This window comes from Nyctereutes procyonoides, unplaced genomic scaffold, assembly GCF_905146905.1.
Source record: "Nyctereutes procyonoides isolate TBG_1078 unplaced genomic scaffold, NYPRO_anot_genome, whole genome shotgun sequence".
NCBI lineage: Eukaryota > Metazoa > Chordata > Mammalia > Carnivora > Canidae > Nyctereutes > Nyctereutes procyonoides.
The window spans coordinates 4,454,101-4,480,852 of NW_026575122.1; the positions used below are offsets into that span (position 1 = coordinate 4,454,101).

Below are 26,752 nucleotides of genomic sequence, written 5' to 3' on the forward strand. Positions count from 1 at the left end.
GCATCAGTTAAAACACTGAAAATGAAATAATCAGAACTTTAAAGTGAAATTATGAAAATAAATTTTATTTTTAATTTTCAATAAAAAAGCTGTTAACATTTTAAATAAATTGTTAATGAAACTTAGTTGATATCTAATCTCTTATAGCATTAATGTTTTATATTTCTGTTCTTGAAAATACTCAAAGACATCTGCATCGTATCCTTTAGAAAACAGCCTAAAAGATAATTGCATTTAACAAGTTCTATGAAGAACAACATTCTAACACATCCATGGCTTTCACGATACTTAAAATACTGTTGTCACTTAGCGTCTCTCTCAGAAGAATAAATAACAGAAATAAATAACACAACCACAATAACAGATTCTCTGCTCATTAGTTGTTTCCACAAATAAAGCCATCAGTTTTCATGAGAAAGCAGAAAATAACATACAAAGAGTTAACCTGAAATCATTTATCCCCTTTATCAAAAGATAGAGTAAGAGTGGGAGACCAACATCACAAAAATAGTCACTATTTTTTTTCTTTACTATTTAACTCTGGCTTAAAGACAATAAAAATAATGTATAGTCCATCAGTGTATATTTATTCCCTATCACATTTTCCCTACTTTATAAGGAAAAGAAAATAGGTCTAATGTTTAAGAGGAAGATTAGTGAAGCACTATTACTGAAAGCCAATTTTGCTATCATCACGGCTCAAGAAGGATCCACAGGACTCTTCCACAAAACAGGTGGCTCTGCAAGCCCTAGAATATGAGATCAGGTGATCCAAGGTAAACATGAGAGGAAAAAAAAAAAATCAAAACACTTTCTATTCCTTATTCATATCACTCCCTCTGTCCAGGAAATTTAGATTAAATAGATCTTAGATTGTGCTTTTATTTCACTACATCTATTTCAACAATTTAATGTAAATGAAAAGTAACATTCATTTTTAAATGAAAATCGTAACACTTTTTGACACTGCAAATGGGATTCTCATCATGAAAGAAACTACACAGCAAGTTCTTGTTATCTACACACTTATTTACCATAATCAGGTCAAATATAACTTGATGCTCTCAATTTACTTACTTTCACTTCAAACAAAGGACAATTATGCCACTGCTGGCATTTCCTCATCTGAGTCACTTGATTCATCTTTTAGTTCCAGTTCCCCTAAATCTTTGTCTACAGCTGTAAGAGTTTTCTTCTTGCACTTCTTGGGGACTGCATCGTTAGCACAGATTTTTCTCATTTTAATGTTTGGCAATTTCTTCAGATCCAAATCCCATTCCCTAAACAAAAGAGAGTACGTAAAGAGGCTGCGGGGGTGGGAGATGGAGGAGCTGTCAATACTTAAAACTCTGAAAGCAGAACAAAGCTTAATAAATTTACAGCAGATTCAAATACACTAAAAACAAACAACATATGCATTAGGAAAAAAAAAGTCCCAAATGAGGCTTGCTTTTGTCCATACTTATCCTCTCATTAACCTACAAGAGCAGTAACTGCACAGAGATCCCCACATACCCAAACTTCCAACGTAATACAGAAAAATATTAAGACAGAAGTGACAAGGAGGCTCTATTCCATTGGTTTATCCTCCCTAACCTGAAGACTCCATCTTACCAAGAACCTCAAGAAGCAGTGACTATATCATACCTGCAACTCTTCAAACTGCAGTCAGAAAAGACTTTTTTCTTTCCTTTTGTTTTTTAAAAAAAGGTTTATTTATTTACTCATGAGAGACATACAGAGAGACAGAGACATAGAGGGAGAAGCAGGCTCCTCGGGCAGGGAGCCCAATGGGGGACTCGATACTCGGATCTGGGATCATGCCCTGAACCAAAGCAGACGCTAAACCGCTGAACCACCCAGTCGTCCTAACATTTTTCTTTTTACACTTCGTGGTAGTCAGTTTTAGTAACCAAAAAAATGTTACAGTTACAACAGAAAACTTCAGGGCAGCCCCGGTGGTGCAGCGGTTTAGGTTTAGCGCAGCCTGCAGCCCAAGGTGTGATCCTGGAGACCGGGGATCAAGTCCCACATCAGGCTCCTTGCATGGAGCCTGCTTCTCCCTCTGCCTGTGTCTCTGCATCTCTCTCTGTCTCTCAGGAATCAATAAATAAAATCTAAAAAAAAAAAAAAAAAACCCCAGAAAACTTCATCTTTCAACCACTGGACTAACTAGTTCTTGACAATTTATTCTTTTCTCTGGTGTCACTTCCAAGGAACCATCTTTTCCAAAAGAGGGTGCTACAAATAGTCTGGGGATAGAACTTTGAGCCACTGAGTCTGCTGCTGTTAGTTTATCTTTGAAAAAAATACGAATTGGGGAGCAATAGTGACATCAAGTTCTCTTAAGTATTTTATTAAGGTATTTAAAAATATTTTGAAAAATATAATCACCATCTCACTATCATTTCAGTGCATACCAGGTGTTTCAAATAAAGTCAGGAAAAGTCTTACTTTGATAAAACAGATCAGGTTAAAAGAAACCCCTGAGGGTTTTTTTTTTTTAACTCTAATGTCTAAGTTCAAAAGGAAAGAAAGTTTGTGTCTCATGTATTTTACATGTAGCCTCAAGGAATCATAAAGAGAGACAGACTTACCTAAAAGTTCTCAGATTACCTGCATTTATAATGTCTGGAATCTCTGGGAAAGAAAATAATTTATACCCATTAAGTAGTATTCTTTAAATCACAACATTTTACAGTTTCCTTGTTTATTATCTCGGATACAACAAGTTAGTGGCAGCAAGAAAATCCAAAGCAAAACAAAATTTCAAAGCACAGCCATAATGCTATATGAAAAGGAAGTTCTGGCCCTCCTGCATACCGCAAACTAAAGACTGAAATGATTTGTCTGTTGTAGCTTCATTTTTTATCAGTAGTTCTTTTGTCAGCTGCTTAAAAAAAAAACTTTGTGGATTTATGAATAAAAAAAGAAAAAGTAAGTTCTGAAAGTATAAAGGGCTTAGTTTAAGGTGATTTAAGAAAAATGCTATTCAATGCTAAATTCTAGCACAAAATCTATAAAATGAAATAAACTTATTAATGAAATAAACCATGACCTTTTTTTTTTAATTTTTTATTTATTTATGATAGTCACAGAGAGAGAGAGAGAGAGAGGCAGAGACACAGGCAGAGGGAGAAGCAGGCTCCATGCACCGGGAGCCCGACGTGGGATTCGATCCCGGGTCTCCAGGATCGCGCCCTGGGCCAAAGGCAGGCGCCAAACCGCTGCGCCACCCAGGGATCCCAAACCATGACCTTTTAATCTATGAAAGACACCTGGCAATTTCTAACAATCAATCCCCTAAAATGCTAGATTTAAAAATATATTTTCTTGGTGAAAAGTACAATTTATTTTCAAGCATATATTTCATCCTGGCAAGACAGAGTTTATCTGAGAAATGCAAGGATTCTTTAATATTTTTAAAAATCACATTATTCAAAATGGGAAAAAAAATTTAAATGAACTATAAATCAATAGATGCTTAAAGCAGCACAATAAAAAATCCATTTTTTAAAAAGGTTTTATTTATCTATTCATGAGAGACACAGAGAGAGAAAGAGGCAGAGACACAGGCAGAGGGAGAAGCAGGCTCCATGCAGGGAGCCTGATGTGGGACTCGATCCTGGGACCCCGGGATCAGGACATGAGCCAAAAGCAGATGCTCAATCACTGAGCCACCCCAGTGCCCCTAAATCCATTTTCAATAAAAAACTAGGTACATTACCATGATTAGAAAATTTACCATAAACCAATATGCATGATCATAGTTATCAGTAAAACACAAATGGCATGTATAACTAGAACACTGCTGCAAAAATTCTGGCCAATGCAATAAAATATTAATTAATATCTAGGATCAATGAATGAAAAAGATAAAATAAAAATGCTTAACACAACTGTATGCAAATTATGACAAGAGTTTCAGAAAATATGAGTATAAGGGGATCAAGTGTTTAAAAGGTGTAAATTAAACATCATTTTTAAAAAAAGAAATTTTACTAAAAAGAGTCAGAAATAGTTTTACCACCATGGGGCAAAGAGGAGAAATGTAACGATCCAGAATTCAACAACAATTTGCCCAGGCCCCTATAAAACTGTCAGAGATCTCAAACCCTTCACCAGACACACTACCTAACTCTGGAAGAAGCAGCGTGGAACAGCTGGAAGAACAATGGATCTGATTTTTTGTGGTGACTCAATCACCAATACATGTGTGACCTTGGCCATGTCCGGTTAACTAATTACCAGATTCATGGTCAACAGACTTTAGGAGGAAAGAGCAGCAGCACAGAGACCAACTGGGAGGCCATTAATGGGTACAGTTGAACCAATGGTGGCCTGGGCTAGCGAGGAGCTGGTAGTAGCAGTTAGTTACCAGATGCAAAATACATTTTGCTGATGAGCTGGATGGAGTGTGAAGTAACCAGGGGTTTCCGACCTGAGCAACTGGGCAGCTGGTGATACTGCTGCCTGAAACAGATGCTGCAGGAGCAAGTTTTAGGAGAAAAGCTAGACTCTGCTTGAGGACATGTCAGGTTTGAGATGCCTAGAAGACATTCAAATAGAGATTTTGAGAAACCCTGGTTTGATAATACGAGTCTGGAGTTCTAGGGACAGATTAGGGTTGACAGATAAAATTTTGAAGTTATCACCATGTAAATGGTATTTAAAACCACAGGGTGAAAAAAAAAAAAACCCACACAGGTTTTTGAGGGACACGTGGCTCAGTGGTTGAGCATCTGCCTTTGGCTCAGGTCATGATCCCAGGGTCCTGGGATCGAGTCCCACACATTAGGCTCCCCACAGGGAGCTTCTCCCTCTGCCTGTGTTTGTCTCTCTCTGTGTCTCTCATGAATAAATAAATTTTTAAAAAATAAAATAATAAAACCACAGGCTGAATGAAATGCATTAGGAATTAATATAAATAGGAAAAAAGAAACAGCCCAAGGAGGGGGTCCTAGGCCAATATTTAGTTTGTGAAAATGAGGAGGGTTCAACTTAGGAAACTGAACTAGAAAGAAAACTATGGAAGTGCTGGGTCTTCTTTACCAAATGAAACGTCTGACAAGAAAATGAAACGATCATCTGTATCGAATGCAGCAGAGAAGTTGACTGAATGAGAACCAATGCCCAGTAAAGCAACTATTTGCATTAGCAACTCAGAGGTCATCAGTGTACCAGTACTTGTAGTTGGGTGATGGAGAAAACAGCTAATTAAAGTGGGTTCCAGAGAAAAACCAAGATGAGGAGATGGGAGACCTACGAGCATAAACAATTTTACACTCTTACAAGGTGACTATTCAGTGAAAGGGACACTGGCATCACTGCTTGAAGCTCTCCCCGAACCTCCTGTATTACACTGTATAAGGCATCTTGATAAATAAAACTTCATGTAATTTTTATTTATTTTTTATTTTTTTAAAGATTTTTTTAAATTTATTTATTCACGATAGACATAGAAAGAGAGAGAGAGAGGCAGAGACACAGGCAGAGGGAGAAGCAGGCTCCATGCCGGGAGCCCGACGTGGGACTCGATCCCAGGACTCCAGGATCGCACCCTGGGCCAAAGGCAGGCGCTAACAAACTGCTGAGACACCCAGGGATCCCCTTCATGTAACTTTTAAACAAGTGCCAAAGTAGGGATACTATTTATTTCAGTTTTTAAATTGAAGAAAAGAAAGCGTGGCGGTGGAGAGTTAAATACCTTGTCCTGCTATACGGTAAGCTCTAAGGGTTTAAGTCGCATCTGTCTAATGCTACAGCTATTTTGTTATTTTTTCAGTGAAGAAGCTCACTTCTTAGAAATGATGAAGAGGAACTGCCAACTTTCCTCTTTTAGAAAACTCTGGTAACCTAGTAAATCACCATTTGAGTGACTCTACTTTTCCCTTCTCGTGTCCTAAATCCCATTGTTAACTTTTTAATTCACCAATTAAGAGTCAACTTGTGAAACTCTGGGCACCTCACCTTCAGACCCTAATGAAGGTAGAACCCCAGTCCACACTCCCTTCCTCTCTCTCCCTTCCACCTCCCTGTATGGCCTTGGGCGTTCTATGGACCTTCTAGGCCATGTGAGTAAAAATTTCATTTTGTCTTTTTTTGTTTGTTTGTTTCCCCCCAAACTTCCCTGACCGCTGTTACTGAGGTGCATCCCTGCAGTCATAAGAACCATGAGGCCGTACCAGCCATAACTCTGGCTCTGGCTGGAGAAATACCTAGGGAGGCTCAATGCAAGTACTAGAGGACCAGGTGAGTGTCTCAGGCATTTCTAGCTGATAGCATCCCTATCACCAGGCTGGGCCCAACACAACGGTCACCCACAAGATATTTCCTTTTAGGATCTTATACTTCAGTGTTGTTTATTATCAAAACTTAAAAACTTAATTTGCTATTAAATATTTCATTTATACTGTACTTTTCAAGTAAATCCACATACTATAAATGCTGTAACATGGACCAGAAATGGAATGTGAATAAAGTAATGTTTAGGACCATGGCAAACCTGAGAGTACATGATCAAGTCTAAAAGGGACAGATGTTACTCCACTGTAGCAGATTATGTTGCCAGGCTATTTGAATTTTTTTTTTTTTAAAGCCAGAAATCTACATGCTTCATGCAAAATCGACAGATTTATTCTAGACTGACAATTAACAAGCCAATCAAATACCATTTGCAGGCCATGTTGCCTCTGGGTTGTCACCTGTTTGTGGGCTTTGCGAACCTAAGTACCCTCACCAAGTGCTTTTTCTTCAGACAATGATGGTAAACTCACAACATGCTTGTCTTTAAGAATGGTAAGAGATGCTACAATGCCAAGAATGAATGTTCAATTTCTAAAGTTTTTCAAGAATGACTGCAACTACTATAGCTTGGTCCTACAGGAATCAGAAAGACATAAAGGGCACGGCACCTGCTCTAAAGAAACACAGATGCAGCTAGAGATGGGCAAGTAATAACTCCACAATAAAGCAAATTAGGAATGTGCCGGAAGGAGAGGAAAACTTTACTGTCAGGGTAGAAAGATAAGATATCACTATCACAAGTGACAGTTTTGAGAATTTAAGAAAAAAATAAAAATAAAAAATTATTCAATGGACTCACAAAAGAAATCAAACAAAGAAATTCAAACTAAACTAAATAAATACAATAAATAAAATCAAACCCTTGAAATACATTACAAATCTGATATGACTATGTATTTTAGAAAGAAAAAAAGAAAATGAGAACACACCAAGGCCATATCCTTCATACTGTTGTCGCTCACGCTCCATTGTCTGCTTGATGACTGTCTCCCGGGAATAGTGCCGTCTTCCCTGCCTGTCTTTGATGCTGTTATGTAATTCAATCTGCTCTAGTTCACTGCTGAATCGATTTAAATACCTGAGAAATAAGAAAGCAATTTGAGTTACAAGTCTACCCACCATTTGGCTTACAGTACATCATTTAAAACAAACCCCAGCCTTCACCTGTCCTTGAAATTTTTATATTCTCCTGAGTTCCTTGTATCCTCAGACTTCAGACCCTCCCTGGATAGTCCAAGCATGCCCAAAATTTCAACATCCAAATCACTGCTTGCTATTCAAGTATCTGCTAAACTCCAGACCCTCACACTCAACCACCCCCTGGACATCTCCATTTGGATGTCCCATAGAAGCTTAATATATCAAAAGTGAACTTGTGCCCACCTCTATCCCCACCCAACCCCCACCAAAACTGTCCCATCTTTTTTTTGGCTCTCTACTTCAGAAAATAGCACAACCATCCACCCACCTGCCCAAATGAACAACAATGTCCTCCTTGACTCCATTCTTTCCCTTTTATGTCACATCCTAAGTTTTCACTAAGGATTGTGACTTTCTACCTTCTTAATATTTCTAGAATCTTCGCTTCTCTTCACCATACTGCTACTAACCATGGAGAGGCCAGCATCCTCTCTTGCCTAGATTGTTTCATCAGCCTTTCAACAATGTCCTGCCCAAAGCCATGTCCCCTCAGGCCACCATCCTCATTCTTCTCACTATTATAACATTTCTAAAGTTTAAATATGATCATCTCAGGTACCTACTGTAAAAAACTTCCTGTGGCTCCCAATGTCCTTTGATAAGGTCCAAACTCCTACAATGATACTTGAGGTCTTTCATGAGCTGCACCTGTCACTGTCACAATGCCCTCCTTGAGCCTGTTATTTTGGTTATATTAAATGGCCAGCAGATCACTAAATATGTCACTCTTGTATCTGATACTGTTCTCTCAGTCTAAAGGCTCTTGAACTAACCCACCTCAATCTGCTAATTAGGAAGCCTTTCCTGATCCCAAGAAACCAGGTTAAGTAAACACTCAGAGGCTGGGAAAAGTTATAAGCCTAGTGGAGTAGCTACACCAGGGTGTGAGTCTAAAGCTTTCATAATAACAAAGCCCATTTACTCCTCTATTAAATCCAGGACAGAACTCGGTCTCTTAAAGAACCAAGTTGGAGAATTCCCCTTTTCTGAGCCTTTTGCTCGTAACATGCCCAGTGTTTACCTTTCAATTAATTCACAAGCATCTTTCTTTGAATATCCTACTTTTTTGGGATCAAGATGACTTTGAAACCACTGCAGTTTTTCACCTGTAACAAGTATCAAAATAGATTAACATCATAAGTCAGCACCTAAGCAATGAGCATTCATTATAATTTTCAACATCAGTGTGTTTAAAATAGTATCAAAATATATTTCAATGTTAAATATAAAGGCTTATGTGGGCTCAAAGCTAATTAAACCAGTCTGTCAGAAATCAAATTGTCACATTTTAATCTGGGGAAGAGACAGGGGTGGGAGAGATACTTTTTGATATGTATTATCCAAATAAGGATGCATGAATAAAAAAAAAGAATATGTTAACAGAACATGAAGTTCTAAGTATTTAAAAAGCAAAAGATAGAACACTTGCCTAAAATAATAAAAATGAAAATTAGATTAGTGGTGAGGATAACACTGATGAACATTTAATAAGCAGCAGGCTCTATATCAAGAGTTTTACCATCCTTTATGGATTATTATCCCTATTCACACATGTGAAAGGTTAAGTAGCCTGTCCGGGTACTCAAATTAGTAAATATATTAACCATACAAGATCTGTCAGATACCGTGCAAAGAGTAAATATGACCATCAGGGTCACTTTCAGTTACGGCCATACCTGAGATACGGATGACCTACTTAGAAATACTATTCTACTACCTGAGAAAGCATTGAAGATCAGTATTCAAACAAAAAACGAACAAAGCCTAAAAGTCACTATTTTTTAAAAAATTTTATTTATTTGAGAGAGTGGAGAGAGACTGCAGAGAGGGAGAGGAAGAAGCAGATCCCCGTGGACCAGAGAGCAGACATGGGGCTCAATCCCAGGACCCTGAGATCATAACCTGAGCCAAGGCAAATGTTTAACCGACTGAGCAACCCAGGTGCCCCTAAGTATCGCTATTTTAAAGTCAGGCTTCTAAGTAAAAATTTACTAATAATAAATCTAGCCAAAAAAAAAAAAAAAAAAGATGGTGACACTGAGATACAGACAGAGGATGCATATATCCACATCACTAAATATAAACTGCTGTTTCCAAAATACTTAGGCCACAATCCTTCCTAATTCTAATGGTTAGGGAGCTAGAATTAAACTTCAAGAGAAGGAATAGTAGGTAGACAGACAGATGGATAGATGTAGGTAGGCAAGCTGGTAGATAAATAAAAAATAGTTTCTGAAAAACTGAGCTAGATATTATTAATACTTTTTAAGAGTTAACAATTGCTTTTACTTTGTTTTAATTAAGTCCAGTAAAGAAAAGTCCCTAGAAGAATCAAAAGAAAAATAGGTACAGAGCAGAATTTCACTATAGTTTAGCCAGAGTATCAATGAGTAAATTTACTCACCAATAAGATTGAGACGCAATGCCTTTTCATTTTTCAATCTTGGAAGAAAGAGTACATAAGGTATTAGAAAATTTCCGTAACAAATTTTTAAAAAATCTGTCAAAAACAAAAACTGCCCACAGAATCTTAAGTCAAGGATCATTCTTTTATACAAATGAAAATAATTTGTTAGTGCAGAAACACTGAACACCATGCTTTTCTTTTAAATCGCTGGAACAAAATGTTTCTAGAAACTTTCCTTTAGCTCTTCAGTGACTAATGACTAAAGGACACCTATAGGGGATCCCTGAGTGGCGCAGCAGTTTAGCGCCTGCCTTTGGCCCAGGGCGCGATCCTGGAGACCCGGGATGGATCCCACGTCAGGCTCCTGGTGCATGGAGCCTGCTTCTCCCTCTGCCTATGTCTCTGCCTCTCTCTCTCTATCTCTCTCTCTCTGTGTGACTATCATAAATCAATAAAAATTTAAAAAAAAAAAAACCTTTAAAAAAAAAAAAAGGACACCTATAGAACAAATCAGTTTTGAACACCAAAAAAAACTTGACTGGATTATGAATGTTCAGGTGGATAATACTTGTGCACAAGAGTAATGAATACCTTCTAGAAGATGAAGTGTGGCCACCAAGACCAAAAGGCCTTAGTGTCACCTTTTAAACTTCCAACAAGAACAAAAACAGAATGTTTACTTTTCATAATTTGAAAAGAATTTTAATAAGAAAAAAACTGATTTACTCTCAGAAAACAATCTAGGGAATACATGATTCCTATTGTTGGTATTCTAAACATTAATTCATTCAGGAGACCTTTGGATAGTTAGTTTTTGCCACACTTTATGCTACTCACTAGAGATACAGCAAAGAACAAAAAAGTTACTGTCCCTGCCTAACAAACCAGACCAGATTTACCCTCCCACTTTAAACAACTAGAAAACTGGAGAAATAAAATGAAGCTTTAAGTAAAAAGTTTCAGGCACAGAATGGGAGAAGATATTCACAACACAAATAACTAACAAAAGGACTTGCATTCAGAATATGCAAATACTTCTTACTACTTACTTAATAAGACAATCTAATACCAAAAAGGGCAAAAGACTTTAACTGGTTTTTCATCATATCAAAGACATGGAAATGACCAAAAGGCACATAAAAAGATATTTAAACATCATTGGTCAGGATGTACAAAGTTAAATCAAACTAAGATACTATTATACAACTATCAGGATGGCTACAAAGTTTTTTAAAAAACTGATAATACTGCAGGATTGAGTGTATTGATATGGAGAGTAGCCCTAATATATTGATGGTGAAAATATAAAATGATACTATCACTTTGGATAAAGCAATTTCTTAAATACTAAAATGTGACACCTATCATACAACCAACAAGTCTTATAAACTTAATTTCATATAAACTCAATTTTCTTACACACTTTAACATACAATCACCACATGGCCCAGCAATTCTAGTTCTAGAGAAAGAAAAATGAAAACAAATGTCCAAACATTGTACATGAATGTTCATGGCAGCATTATTCATTAATAATGAATAATGAATATTTGCCAGAAGCTGGCAAATTTTTTCTTAAATGACTGGAGAGTAACATGTTAGGCTCTGTGGGCCCTGTGATCAGTCACTAGCATGGTGGTTAGACTGTTCTACTACCAAAAACCCAAATCTGTACACTGAAAATATGGCTCTTTTACTGAATACTCTTTATACCTCAAGTTGATTTTTAAAAATAGAGAATAAATTCATTCATTTCAATTAAGCATAGAGGAAACAATCTAGTTAGAAATCAGGTTGAGGTAATTCTGAGTGAACTCAATGGGTCCTAAACTAGACTGGTTATCAGTTGGGAGAGAGAAAAGTAAAGAGATTTGAGATTAATTCTCTAAAGTAGTTTTTCCTAGATTTCTACCCATTATGCTCAGTTTCTCTCTGTTAGTTTCCTATACTAAGTCATTGTCTTTTGGTATCTAGGCTTCTTTGTTGTATACTCTGCAGGACAAAATATGATAGTATATACCAACAAAATATTGCTAGGTTGAGAAATCATAAAATAAAGCCAAAATAACACAAAATAGCCATCTACAGGGGTGCCTGGGTGGCTCAGTTAGTTGAACGTCTGACCCTTGATTTCAGCTTATGATCTCCGGATCATGGATCAAGCCCTGCGACAGGCTCTGTGCTTAGCATGGAGTCTGCTTCCCCCCTGCTTTCTCCCTCTGCCCTTCCTCCAGCTTGCTTATGCATGCTCAAAATTCTCTAAAATAAATAAATCTTAAAAAAAAAAAAAAAGAGCCATAAGTTCTCTGTAAATTGTGCATCACCTGAAATATACTAGTCTTCAAAACATACTAGTTTCTTTTAACATGAACAGAAGCAATATTCCACATAGTCTTAAATTGGAGCATTCAAATACTGAAAAAGAACACGTCTGAGCTCTTATTCTGTTGCTATTCACTCCTGAAGTATCTTTAAGTAACCAGAGTCTATCAGTAGAGTCAACTTGACCAACCAGCAGGTCTGTTTTTGTCTCCTTGACCACTAGTCAAAGGCACTGCAAGATAATAGACATCCTCCCTGATCTCCCCGCTACCTGTGTTTCTCCCTTAAAAGGACCTTAGGAAGAGGTACAAAGAATTCTCAGTTCTGTGTAAAAGCATAAAAATTGGATACTTTATGCTGCCTGGCTACCTCTGTTCCTTAGAAAAACCAAGTATCTTGGTAGGCAGAAAGTTCACAAAAGGTGTTAGTATCTAAAATGGTCCCCACTGATTCTTGTGTCTTGATAGCCATGTCCTTATGCTGCCTGAGCGTGGCTGGCTAGATGTAGAGATTTCAAACAAATAAAACAACACAATAGCGATGGATGTCATTCTGAAATAAAGTTTCAGAGACTGTTTTTCCATCCTGGCTACCTTCTCTTGTTCTATCTCAGAGCCTGTGCTCTGTCAGAACCAAGCCATCAGGTTGTGAGTAGCCTATGGAGAGGCTCGTGTGGCAAGGAACTGATGCCTCCAGCCACCAGGCACAGCCATGACTTGAAGTATACTAAAAGCAACATGAGTGAGCTCAGAAGCAAAATCTCTCCCTGTTAAGCTCGGAGATGAATGTGGCCCCAATCAGCATTTTAACTGTAGCTTTGTGAAAGACTGAACCACAAGCATTCAGTTAAGTGGCACAAGAATTCTTGGCCGAAAAAAACGTTTCAAGCTGCTATGATGGCATAGAATTTCTTATACAGCAATAGGTAATTAAAGCAGTACTTGATAACTGCTATCCATTATTAAGAAGCCATGGGCACCTGAAGTTCAAGTTAAGTCCTGCTGGTACCTTTTCTATCATCTTGCTCACAGTTGTCCCAATAGTCTGAGCATCTTATAATCATCCATCTCTCCAAAATATGCAACTCAGCATTTCTGTCTTGCTGGAAGTACTACTCTAGTGCAGGAAGATCAGCAACATTTTATGTGTTTATGTCATTTAAAGGAAGATAATCCATGGTCAATGATGCTGCTACTCAAAAAGCTGACATCTATGACAGGCATAAGACTGTTTCATAAAATACATTACATACTACTAAAACTTTGTATTTGTTTGCTTCTGGAACCATAATGGTTACAATGAGGACCTCTTTAAGATAAATGAGAACAATCTGTTTAGAACATTGTCGAAGCAGAAAAAATTAAGTATTATTTTTCAACTGTACTATGAAAATGGAGCTTCAGCCCAATAATGGAAGCTCTTTAGAATAAGTTATATAGGAATCAGCATGCTGTTCAATTTTATCCTTCCATAATTCTTTTATAATGTTGATTCTGTAAATTAGTGCATAAAATCCTGAAAATACCTGACAACATACGACTCTAGACTCACTAGCAAAGCACTTACAAGAGAAGCCAAGAATTCAGCCTAATTCTAAAGCTGTATTTCCTAAAATATTGCCATATATACCAGTAGTACTATATAAGCTGATCTTATTTTTTAGTTTCTCAGACACAGAATGAAATCATTTTTTTTGAATGAAATCATTTTTAAACAAGTTACTTCCCCCCCCCATTTTATTTTGATCCCCTCCAATTACAGTAAGAAGACGACTTCATTTAATGTTTATTTTACAAGTCTTCCAACCTTTGCCAAATCTTTTCACCAAGGATAAAGCAAGCATGCCTCAGACTCAGACCATATAGGGGAGGCACCAGTTATCTACTTGATTGTAATACAGATCAAGTATCTCCTTCAAAAAAAGATATGTAAGGGTAAAATATTCTAAAAAAAATACTAAGTAAATAATACTATGGGTCAGCGGTTCTCATAGTGTGGTCCCTAAACAAGCAGCAATAGCATCAACACTACCTGAAACTCATTAGAAATGCAAAATTTACCACTGCCCCAGACCTGAAGGAAAATTCCAAGGGAAGGAACAAAATTTTAATATGGCCTACAGGCATATCTTGCATACACATTAAGTTTATTAAATACTAATACAGGTGGTAACAAAAACTGCAAAATTATAGAAGTAGTAATCATGTCAGAAGACAGCAAAATTCATGAAAGTGATACATTAATTTCTTAAAGTTTGAAAATAACTTTTTTTTTGGAAAATAAATTCTAAAGCAATACTATCGTCCCAATAACCTTTTTGAAAAAAAAAATTTTGATTATACTATCACAGCACTTGTCTATTCTCTTCGAGAAAACTTCTTGCCAAATCACTGGGAACAGCTAACCTTTACTAAATATGTGTTTAGGTCTAGGGTATGAAATTAATATATAACAATGAACGTGCTGGTTTCTATCAGTGTGGAAATGCGTCTACCATTTATTGAAATGGTAAGGCTATTTTAAAATAGCTAAAATGATGATTTTTGTCTTTACAACTTCATTTTAAGTAAATTTTTGTCTCTACAGCAGCTCCCGGGGACTCTCACAGGCCAAATATGAGGGTAAGAATTGGTGAGTTATACAGGGTGGGCTGCTGACCGTAGAGGGTAGACTAAGGGATGGGAGGCGGAAAAGAAGGGGGAATTACATACACATTTTGAATTTCTAAGAAAATTTTACTATGAATTCTTCACATCAAGAATTCAAACCAACTTCCAGAATGGCATAAGGATCTATGAAAATCCACTCCTCCATAAAAGCAGAGAGAATACTAACAAAACTTGTCAAATTCAACTTTTTCAGAAGTATGAAAATTAAGCAAAGGCTTCCAAGAATCCAAAGAGCATTCTGAAGAAAAACAGCCCAGCCCAATCTCTGTAAGAACAACAAATCTGTGATGCTATAATATACCTGATCCATCATCCTCTGGTCAGCTCTGCAAGTGCTGGAAACCAATGGAACAGCAACTCACGGTAGTTGTAAAAATCATCTTCCTAAGAGCTACTAGAGAGAGAGATCAAATTTGGAGTTCCCCAAAAGATCCATCCCCAGAGAACTGCTACCATTTGACCTGACAGGAAGCATGCTGAAAAGATCGATTCTCAGAGTTACTTTGTCTTTATGTAAACTGACTCAGAGCTCTCTCTGTAGGAACAGCTCTATCTCCAAATTATTTCTTGAAGATAATCAGCAGCAATTATCTAACAAAGCAGCTGCCTTAGTGATATTACCAGTTGGGGGCTAACAAAAGGTGAACCAAAAAAATTTAAAGAAAAATTGGGGAATGGAAGGTCCACAGAGGACTTGAAAGCTACCCCAACATATTCCTGGGAATCTAGAATGCCATATGCACATTTAGGATTATGTTTATGCTAAGGAAAGATCTAAGAATGTCCTATTCTCTCACTTCTGGCTAACCTCTCACTTCTGGCTAACCTTGAAGCTCTGTGCAAACAAGAAATTAAGTAAACTGCATCCTGGTGTGTCAAAGCCAACAGATTCACAGAGCCTCTCAGCAAAGGCTGACTTATTAGCTAAAGACATTTAAAGAACTCTGTCCAAACATGAGCTGACTACCAACTGAGCAGAAACATCACTGGCCACACACAACAATTAGACTTCACAGAATTAGTCTGGGAAAGTCACAAGGCAACAAAAAAACTAAGGCAAACCTAATTGGGTATAGGGGCTTGGGGAGTCTATTTAACAGAGTCGTCATACTATATTATCGTAAATGTCCAGTTTTCAACCAAAAATTATGCGACACACAAAGAAACAGGAAAGTATGGCCCCTTCTCGGGGATTAAAAATAGAATCCAGTAGAAACTTTCTAAGGAAGCCCAGACAGTTGGACCTACTGGACAAGGACTTGAATACACCTGTAACAAACATACACAAAGAACGAAAGAAAATCTAAAAAATTCAAGGAAATTATAAGAACAATGTTTTACCAAACAGATAATATCAATAAAGAGACAGAAATTACAATGATGAGCCACATAGAAATTCTGGAGTTGAAAGATACAACAAAATGAAAAATTTACTAGAGAGGTTCAACAGCAGTTTTTTTACTGGTAGAAACAAATAATCCACAAACATTAAGAACACGTTAGTTGAAATTATCCAGTCTGAGCAACAAAAAGTTTAAGAAAAGAAAAATGAAGAGTCTCAGAGATCTGTGGGCACTACTGAGAACACTAGCATATGTATAATGGGTGTTACAGGACAGGAAAGGATAGAAAAGATATTCGGAAAAATAATGGCTAAAAACGCCTCAATTTGATGAAAAACATTGTTTTTCATTGTTAAGCACCCAAAAGCTTAACATACTCCATGGAGGATACACTTAGAGATCCACACCTACTAGACAAACCAGTCAAACTATTCAAGACAAAGAACATCTTTAAAGTAGCAAGAAGGGATCCCTGGGTGGCGCAGCGGTTTGGCGCCTGCCTTTGGCCCAGGGCGCGATCCTGGAGACCCAGGATCGAGTCCCACGTCGGGCTCCCGGTGCATGGAGCCTGCTTCTCCCTCTGCCTGTGTCTCTGCCTCTCTCTCTCATTCTGTGTGACTATCATAAATAATAATAAAAAAAAAAAGAAAAAACTTTAAAGTAGCAAGAAAAGTGACTCCTTGCACTAAGATAAATAGTTAAATTCTTCTCAATCAGAAACCATGCAGGCCAGAAGGCTGAGGGATGATGTATTCAAAGTGGTGAAGAGAAAGACTGAACCAAGAATTCTATATTCTAAAGTTTCCTTTAAAAATCAAGGAGAAATTAAGACATTCTGAGACAAAACTTAGAGAATGTCTCACTTTCAGACCTGCCTTATGAGAAATACTAAAGAGAGTCCTACAGGCTGAAATGAAAGGACAGTAAACAGCAATGTGAATCGAATCCACATGAAGAAATAAGGGGCACCAGTCAAGAAAAATATAACATAATTACATAGTTAAATATAAAAGACAGTATAAATGTATTTTTGTGTGTAACACCTTTATTCTCATAAGACAACTGCATAAAAACAATCACTATAAAACTGTGTTTATGGGATCATAAGATGTCATTTATAGGCAATAATAGTACAAAAAAGGGACAACAGAGCCACAGTGGTGCAAATTTTTTTATACTACTGAAATTAACTTGACATTAATCCAAAACTAGGTTATTTCAAGATTTAGTTGCAATTTGCAGAGCAACAACTAAGAAAGTAACAAAAAATAGTGGTCTCCACTTTACTAAATGATTTCCACATTACTAAATCAATTCTCAGTCCTCATATCAATCAAGAGCAAAGGGCCATGGCTTGATCACCACCTTCTCTTTGAAACACAATCTTCTTTTTCCTCTTTCCTAGTCTCACTTGTTAGATCCTTTTTCCAACCTCTAAATGAGGTAGGCCTCTGGGATCAATCTTTGGCTCTTCCCTTTTCTACTTACATTTATTCATTAGATGATCTTATCTAGTCTCATGACTTACAGTCCCAGCTAGAAGCTTAGGACTTCCCAGTTTGTGTTGAATCCCTAAATGTATCCTCTGAACACTAGACCCAACATATATATCCAACTGCCTGTGCTGTATTTCCTTCTATATACCTAATAGACTTATAGACACTTTAACATACATTTTTAAAAGGTTTTACTTATTCATTCATGAAAGACACAGAAAGAGAAAGGCAGAGACACAGGTAGAGGGCCCCCTGCGGGAGTCTGATGTGAGCCTCAATCCCAGGACCCCGGGGTTATACGCTGAGCCAAAGGCAGGTGCTCAATCACTGAGCCACCCAGGCGTCCCCAGGTACTTTAACTCATATGCCCAATATATAACTACACAGCTCCTTTCATCACATCTTTCAGCATTCTGCTCCAATATGAACCTCTTCAGATAAGCCACATATGACTATCCTATGTAAAACAGAACCACTCTACCACTCTCCATCCCATGATTCTTTTTCCTTTTTCTTCATTGCACTCATCACAACCTATTTAAGTGTATGTTTCTGCTTCAGGTAAGCACTACAAGAGCTGAATCCTTGTTTGCTGTTTTACCTTCAGTGCACAGAACATACTTAACATTTGTTAAAGAAAGAAGGGAATACTGATTAAAGATAAATGTATAAATGGGCTTTACACCAATGCACAATACAAATGATAAAAAAAAATACTTACTTTTCCTTTTTTTCTTGTTTGTGGACCTCTCTTGTAATTTGAGCTGCTTTTCTACTATATGGATGGATGACTTTTTTTTCACGTCCTACGGTTTTTCCCTTTGGGGCTTTAGGCTAAAACATAAGAAAATATATGACATACATAGTCAGATATGTAAAAGGTTTGTCAAAAAATTGTCTTTAGAAATAAATTTAAAAAACAGTAATATAAGAAATACCAAAAGCCAGAACCACTATTATTTATCAGGAGATAAATAAGACCTGTTAAATGACTGAAACAGTATGATTTCCATTGTCATACAGCAACAATATATTCAGAACTACTCTTGAGTGATGTAAGAAAATAAAGAACGGCAGAGAAAAGGTCAATAAACCCAGCTCTTCAACCATTCCATCTTCAGTGTAGGTAAGAGAATGCAGACGGTGAGGAGACAGAGTTAAAAATTTGTGTCACAGTTAAAAAAAAAGTTGGGGAGGTAGAAGGAACACATGATGTTCATGGGAGCCTGACTGTAAAGGTTGCACATGGAACAGAGTGGGCACTGAATCAAGCAAAATCAAACTTGGGTTCATAGAAAAACAAGAGGAAATAATAGAAGCCATCTCGAGATCAGCACATCCAAAAAAGAACCTACTATTTTCCCATTTAAACCTTATGCTAGCTAAGAAGGTCATAATTCATTCAGTCCACTGAACTAGACATTCAGGTAATTCTTTATTCCTACATACGTCTATGTTTCATCACATCTGTTTTTACTTTGGAATTAGATTTGGCTTCCTATAATAGAACCCTGAAATAATAATACTGTAACCTGATAAAGTTTAGTTCTCTCCTGTAAAAAGTAGGAGTATGAGGTTCTGCTTCACAAAGTCCTCAGAGATCCAGGCTCCTTCCACCTACCATTCTTAAGCTACAACCTCCTATGTATCTATATAGTTCAAGATGACTTAATAGCAAGTCTACACTCCAGCCAGTGAGAAGTAGAAAAGAAAATCAAAAGGCATACCCTTTTCCTTTAAGAGCAAGATCTCTGAAGTTGGAGTCTTCTGTTTACATCCATTGACCAAAATTTAATCAGTGGGTTATGTAAGGGAGAATAGTAAGTTTAATTGTTATTCTCAGAAAAAAAAATACGTTATAAAAGAAAAAGTCTATTTGGGGACAGCTGGCAGTCTCTAATATACCTAATCCTCAAAAAGGTCAAGTGTTCCTAGAATCTTCTCTTCAAAACTATTGTCAATGCCTTAATTCAGCCTCATGGTTTTTCATGATTAGGATGGCCTCTAGATTCTCACTGCTAATTCTTTTTTCATGGAAGTCGCAGAGCTTACTTTTCTGCAGTATTTATCTAGTAAAGTCCTTCTCCCCTTGCTAACGAGCTCACACTTAGGTCCCAACTCCCTCATGTGGAAAACAATCTATCCCCAACCTACTTCTCCAGCATTATTTTCATTCTTCAAAACACCCTTTATCCCATTCTTACTGAACTTCTCCTCCATTTCCAGAACACACTTTGCTATTTGCTATTTCATAATTTCTGGAGACTGTACTTGTTACTTCTGCCTGCAAAATCCTTTCCCTTTCTAGTTCTTTCATAAAATATAACTCAAAGTCACTCCTCTGTAAAACTTTCTGCAGAATTAAAATGACCAATTCCTCATTCACACATGTATTCATTCCTTCAGAAAATATTCACTGAAATACACTAACAAATATTCACTGCTCACTTCTTGATAAACCTGACCAAGAGAATTCCAACTCTGAAACCCAGAATGGCACTGGAAGATGGTTACAGGTATAGAATACTATGAAATCGTCACACAACAGTACAGGCATGCTTTGTTTTACTGTGCTTTGCAGATATTGTGGGGGTTTGGTTTTGTGGGTTTACAAACAAGGTTTGTGGCAACCCTGCAGGGAGCAGGTCTATCGGCACCATTTTTCCACCAGCATCTGTTCACTGCATGTCTGTGTTGCATTTCAGTAATTCTTACAATATTTCAATATTTACAATTTCAGTAATTCTGACAATATTTCCTTATCATTATTATTATTAGATGGGTCATGGTGGTCTGTCATCAGTTAATGTTATTCTTGTAATTGTTTGGGGCACCATCAACTGTGCCTATAAAATAAGCAAACTTCATCAGTAAATGCTGTGTGTCCTGACTGTTCTCACTGACCATTCTCCCATTTATCACCCTCTTCTCAGGTCTATTTCCTGAGACAGAACAACATAAAAATTACACCAAATACTAACCCTACAACGGTCTCTACTGTTCAAGTGAAAGCAAGAGTCATATATCTCCCACTTTAAATAAAAAGCTAGAAACAACTAAGCTTGGTGAGGAAGGCATGTCCAAAGCTGAGACAGGCCAAAAAGCTAGACCTGTTGTGAGTGCAAAGGAAAAGTTCTTGAAGGAAATTTAAAGTACTATTTCAGTGAACACAGGAATGATAAGAAAGCAGAATACCTTTAATACTGATAAAGACAAAGTTTTGAGTGCTCTGGATAGATCCAACCAGCCACAACATTCCCTTGAGCCAAGGCCTAACCCAGAGAAAGGCCTACCTCTTTTCAATTCTGTGAAGGCCAAGAGAGGTGAGGAAGCCGCAGAAAAAAGTTTGAAGTCAGCAGAGGTTGGTTCATGAGGTTTAAGTTAAGAAGCCATCTTCGTAACATAAAAGTGCAAAGTGAAGCAGCAAATGCTGAAGTAGAAGCTGCAGCAAGTTATCCAGAAAAATCTGGTGTAGAAGCTGCAAGTTATTATAAAGAGCTTTAATGTACATTTTTCAATGTATGCAAAACATCCTCCTACTGGAAGATGCCATCTAGAACATTCATAACTAGAAAGAAGTCAAAGCCTGGCTTCAAAACTTCTGAAGACAGACAGACTCTCTTGCTAGGGGCTAATACAGCTGGTAACTTTAAGCTGAAACCAATGTTCATTTATCATTCCCAAAAATCCTATAGCCCTTAAGAATTATGGGAAATCACTCTGCTTGTGCCAACAGGTACATAAAAGGGTGTCCAATCACTAATCATCAACGAATGCAAATCAGAACCCCTGTAAGGTATCAACTCACATCCGGTAGATTGGTTGTCATCAAAAAGAGAGACAACAAGTGGTGGAAAGGATGGGATTAGTGGAACACTTACGCACTGTTGGTGGGAATGAAAACTGATACAGCCACTATGGAAAAACAGTGGAGAGGTTCCTCAAAAAATTAAAAATAGAACGAATATATGATCCAGCAATTCCTCTCCTGGGTATCTATCCAAGGAAACAAAATCACTGAAGAGGTATCTGCACCTCTATTCACTGAAACCTTATTTATCAGAGCCAAGACATAGAACAACCTAAGTGCCTTTCAACAAATGAGTGAATAAAGGAAAAAAAAAAAAATATATATATATACACACCTACAAAATGGATTATCAGCCATAAAAAAGGAAATCCTATTATTTGCAACAATAAGGACAAAACCTAAAGCATTATGCTGGGAGGTAAGTCACACAGAAAAAGACAAATGTTGTATGATCTTACATATATGTGGAATCTAAAAAACAGGAAGTAGGCTGGTGGTGGCCAGGGGCTGGGGTTGGGGGAAATGTTTCAAGGTGATCACAAACTTCTAGTCATGAGTAAAGTTCTTGAGATCAAACATACAAGATGATTACTGCAGCTAACGATACTGTACTATACACTTGAAAGTTGCTAAAAGTGGCAGCTACGTGAGATGATGTATTATTACCTAAGCTCATTGTGGAAGTCATTTCACTATATATCAAATCATAACACTGTATGTCTTAAACTTATACAATGTTCTAAGCCAATTACATCTCAATGCAGCTAGGAAAAAAATTTTAATTGAATCAAAAAATTTAAACTTAAAACCACCACCACCACCACCACCACCAAGATTTAGTAATTTACAGCTTCCATTTATAGGTGAGTCCAACAGCACGAAATTCTTGTCATTAAGGAATATGCAGGGAGGTCAAGGAACACTTGATGCCCTCAGTTACATGTCAAGATAAATCGAGTGAGGAGGATGGCATACTTTCAAACGTTTTATAATCTAACTAGGGAGGAAAATAAGCACACTTAAACTTTATAATAATGGGCTTATTATATAAAAAAAAGAATATATGGGAGTGCCTTGTGGCATAGTACACACCAAACTAAAAACTTTTAATATGCTAAAAACTTTTTGCCATGCAGAATAAAGAAGTACTGGGTGGGATGAATTAGTTTGAAAAGACTGTTCACATTAGTTGAATCAAGTTTTGGTAGAACAAAGAAACAGGAATTTGAAAAGTTCCCAGAGGGGTTCAAAGTAAGAAATAAAAGTAACAAGACTAGACAACTACAAGCTCCACTGCTAACCATTTACTACTATTATTACATTTACTAAGCGCTAGACGCTGGGCTTAGTGGCTTCCACTGGATTTTCCCTGGCAGGTCTACGAGGCACCTCCTGGGATCATCCCCCTCTAACAGGTAGGACAACTGAGGCTTGGAGGCAGTAAGTAAGTTCACCAAGACCAAATTTTAGCAGAGAACCTCGGTCCTCTGGGACTCCATAACCCACACTCCAAACTGTACTGAGACGTTTAGAGCAGCCGATATAAAAAGATGGAGAGGGATCCCTGGGTGGCGCAGCGGTTTGGCGCCTGCCTTTGGCCCAGGGCGCGATCCTGGAGACCCGGGATCGAATCCCACGTCGGGCTCCCGGTGCATGGAGCCTGCTTCTCCCTCTGCCTGTGTCTCTGCCTGTGTGACTATCATAAAAAAATTAAAAAAATTAAAAAAAATTTAAAAAATAAAAATAAAAAGACGGAGAAATGTAGGGAGAACCTCCAGGGCCAAGCTGAGCTGCTTTAACCTCAAGGGCGCCCAGAGCAGAGCCACGGGTCATGTACCAGGAAACCGAAGGGCGGGAATTTGCCAGGACAAGACTCACGGGCCCCCTCCGCTTCGTGGGACAAGGCGATCCCCCCACCACGCAGCCGGGGCAACTGCAGCCAAGTGCCAACCGACCCAGTGTCACTGCCTCGGGGCCCCGCTCCGTACCCCGGGGGCCAGGCGGCAGGCGCCAGGCGGCGGCGCAGGGAGCAGGGAGCCCCTGGGCCGAATCCACGCGCTCCGGGAGGACCCAGAGCAGAGGCCGCAGGAGGCCGCGGGGACGGGGGCACCGGGGGCAGCAAAGTGACAGGCGCACCGCAGGAGGGCAGAGCACGCGGGGGACGAGGCCTTTCGCGACCACAAGCTTCTTCACATTGTTGCTTTTACGAAAAACTGGTGGAGCTCAGCGGTTCAGCATCGCCTTCGGCCCAGGGCGTGACCCGGGGTCCCGGGATCGAGTCCCCCGTCCGACTCCCTGCGTGGGGCCTGCTGCTGCCTCGGCCTGGGTCTCTGCGCCCCCCCCCCTCAGGAATAAATAAATAAAATCTTCAAAAACATAAATAAAAACTGGTTGAAAATAAATATTCATCAAACTGTATCCTAAAAAAACAAACAGTGTCCTAGTCAGGAATCATTCTAAGGACTATTCTAATGAAGTCTAAGTTTAAAAAAAAAAAAAAGACAGAAACCAAAAAAGAAGAAACCATCGTATTTGCAACAGCGTAAGGGGTAATTTTAAGCAAGGGAATCCTAAATACGGGATCCAGATGCTGATCCAGAGCCCGAGGCTCCTGAACGGTGCAGGTTCATGGAAAGGAAACACCAGAGGGTTTCAGGTTTCTTCCTTGAAGTGGACAACGGATGGACGAGCTCCTTACTACGAACCCTCCCGCGTCCCCCAGCGGCCTCCTTACTACGAACCCTCCCGCGTCCCCCAGCGGCCTCCTTACTACGAACCCTCCCGCGTCCCCCAGCGGCCTCCTTACTACGAACCCTCCCGCGTCCCCCAGCGGCCTCCTTACTACGAACCCTCCCGCGTCCCCCAGCGACCTCCTTACTACGAACCCTCCCGCGTCCCCCAGCGGCCTCCTTACTACGAACCCTCCCGCGTCCCCCAGCGGCCTCCTTACTACGAACCCTCCCCGCGTCCCCCAGCGACCTCCTTACTACGAACCCTCCCGCGTCCCCCAGCGAGCTCCTTACTACGAACCCTCCCGCGTCCCCCAGCGAGCCCCTTACTACGAACCCTCCCGCGTCCCCCAGCGACCTCCTTACTACGAACCCTCCCCGCGTCCCCCAGCGACCTCCTTACTACGAACCCTCCCGCGTCCCCCAGCGAGCTCCTTACTACGAACCCTCCCGCGTCCCCCAGCGAGCCCCTTACTACGAACCCTCCCGCGTCCCCCAGCGGCCTCCTTACTACGAACCCTCCCGCGTCCCCCAGCGGCCTCCTTACTACGAACCCTCCCGCGTCCCCCAGCGGCCTCCTTACTACGAACCCTCCCGCGTCCCCCAGCGGCCTCCTTACTACGAACCCTCCCGCGTCCCCCAGCGACCTCCTTACTACGAACCCTCCCGCGTCCCCCAGCGGCCTCCTTACTACGAACCCTCCCGCGTCCCCCAGCGACCTCCTTACTACGAACCCTCCCGCGTCCCCCAGCGACCTCCTTACTACGAACCCTCCCGCGTCCCCCAGCGGCCTCCTTACTACGAACCCTCCCGCGTCCCCCAGCGGCCTCCTTACTACGAACCCTCCCGCGTCCCCCAGCGACCTCCTTACTACGAACCCTCCCCGCGTCCCCCAGCGACCTCCTTACTACGAACCCTCCCGCGTCCCCCAGCGAGCTCCTTACTACGAACCCTCCCGCGTCCCCCAGCGAGCCCCTTACTACGAACCCTCCCGCGTCCCCCAGCGACCTCCTTACTACGAACCCTCCCCGCGTCCCCCAGCGACCTCCTTACTACGAACCCTCCCGCGTCCCCCAGCGAGCTCCTTACTACGAACCCTCCCGCGTCCCCCAGCGAGCCCCTTACTACGAACCCTCCCGCGTCCCCCAGCGGCCTCCTTACTACGAACCCTCCCGCGTCCCCCAGCGACCTCCTTACTACGAACCCTCCCGCGTCCCCAGCGGCCTCCTTACTACGAACCCTCCCGCGTCCCCCAGCGGCCTCCTTACTACGAACCCTCCCGCGTCCCCCAGCGGCCTCCTTACTACGAACCCTCCCGCGTCCCCCAGCGGCCTCCTTACTACGAACCCTCCCGCGTCCCCCAGCGGCCTCCTTACTACGAACCCTCCCGCGTCCCCCAGCGGCCTCCTTACTACGAACCCTCCCCGCGTCCCCCAGCGACCTCCTTACTACGAACCCTCCCGCGTCCCCCAGCGAGCTCCTTACTACGAACCCTCCCGCGTCCCCCAGCGAGCCCCTTACTACGAACCCTCCCGCGTCCCCCAGCGGCCTCCTTACTACGAACCCTCCCGCGTCCCCCATAGACCTCCTTACTACGAACCCTCCCGCGTCCCCCAGCGGCCTCCTTACTACGAACCCTCCCGCGTCCCCCAGCGACCTCCTTACTACGAACCCTCCCGCGTCCCCCAGCGGCCTCCTTACTACGAACCCTCCCGCGTCCCCCAGCGACCTCCTTACTACGAACCCTCCCGCGTCCCCCAGAGACCTCCTTACTACGAACCCTCCCGCGTCCCCCAGCGACCTCCTTACTACGAACCCTCCCGCGTCACCGCGCAAATACACACTCGATTCCTCCTAAAACGCGGCCGGACAGTCGGAGCGTCCGGAGGAAGGAGGGCGTGGGGGCGCGCCCGGGGGGCGGCGGCGCCTTCCCAGCTCCCGACCTTCTCCCCCCCCCCGCGCCCCACATCGCTGAGGAGCACGGAGAGGCAGGCGCGACTCTCCCTCCGCGCACACCCCAGCCCCGCCCGCTGACCCACCGCGCCGGCCCGTCGGCCCCTTCCCGCGCCGCAGCACCCCGAGCCCGCCCCGCGCCCCCGCCCGCGGCCGACGGGAGCCCGCCGGAGAGCTCGGGGGCCCACCATGCCGCTGCCGTCCTCGCGGCCCCGCGGGAGCCACCGCCGACCGCGACCGCTCGGGGGAAGACGCGGCCTCCACACACGTGCTTGCCGCGGAAGCCGGGCGGCGCGGCCGGAAGGGGCGGGGCAAGTGCGAGCCTCTGAAACGTCCCCGGGCACCCGCGCCGTGTCTTTTTGAGCCCGTACTTGGACTTTCCAGGCCTAGGCCGGGCGGCTTGCGACCCCCCACACGGCAGGGACCCCCCCACCCCCCCGGGGCCGGAGGGCGAGCGGGGCCTCGCGTCCAGGGTGAGGCCTGGCGTTTGAGCGGAGCTCGCCGACGTGCGACGCC

At 41.2% G+C, this 26,752-nt stretch overlaps 1 protein-coding gene across 2 annotated transcripts; it reads right to left on the reverse strand.

Annotated features, from left to right (window-relative positions):
* Positions 1 to 44: 44 nt before the first annotated feature.
* Positions 45 to 26,542, reverse strand: TMA16 (translation machinery associated 16 homolog). Of its 2 annotated transcripts, XM_055336555.1 has the most exons (8): positions 26,425 to 26,542; positions 18,465 to 18,577; positions 9,911 to 9,948; positions 8,528 to 8,612; positions 7,236 to 7,384; positions 2,598 to 2,640; positions 1,078 to 1,280; positions 45 to 749 (listed from the first exon to the last, which is right to left on the reverse strand). In XM_055336555.1, the coding sequence occupies exons 1-7, from the start codon at positions 26,425 to 26,427 to the stop codon at positions 1,100 to 1,102; spliced, it is 612 nt and encodes a 203-aa protein (XP_055192530.1). In that variant the 5' UTR covers positions 26,428 to 26,542; the 3' UTR covers positions 45 to 749; positions 1,078 to 1,099. The 2 variants fall into 2 exon arrangements, with proteins under 2 accessions (XP_055192530.1, XP_055192529.1); XM_055336554.1 differs by having other exon boundaries at positions 45 to 1,280.
* Between the last annotated feature and the right edge of the window lie 210 nt (positions 26,543 to 26,752).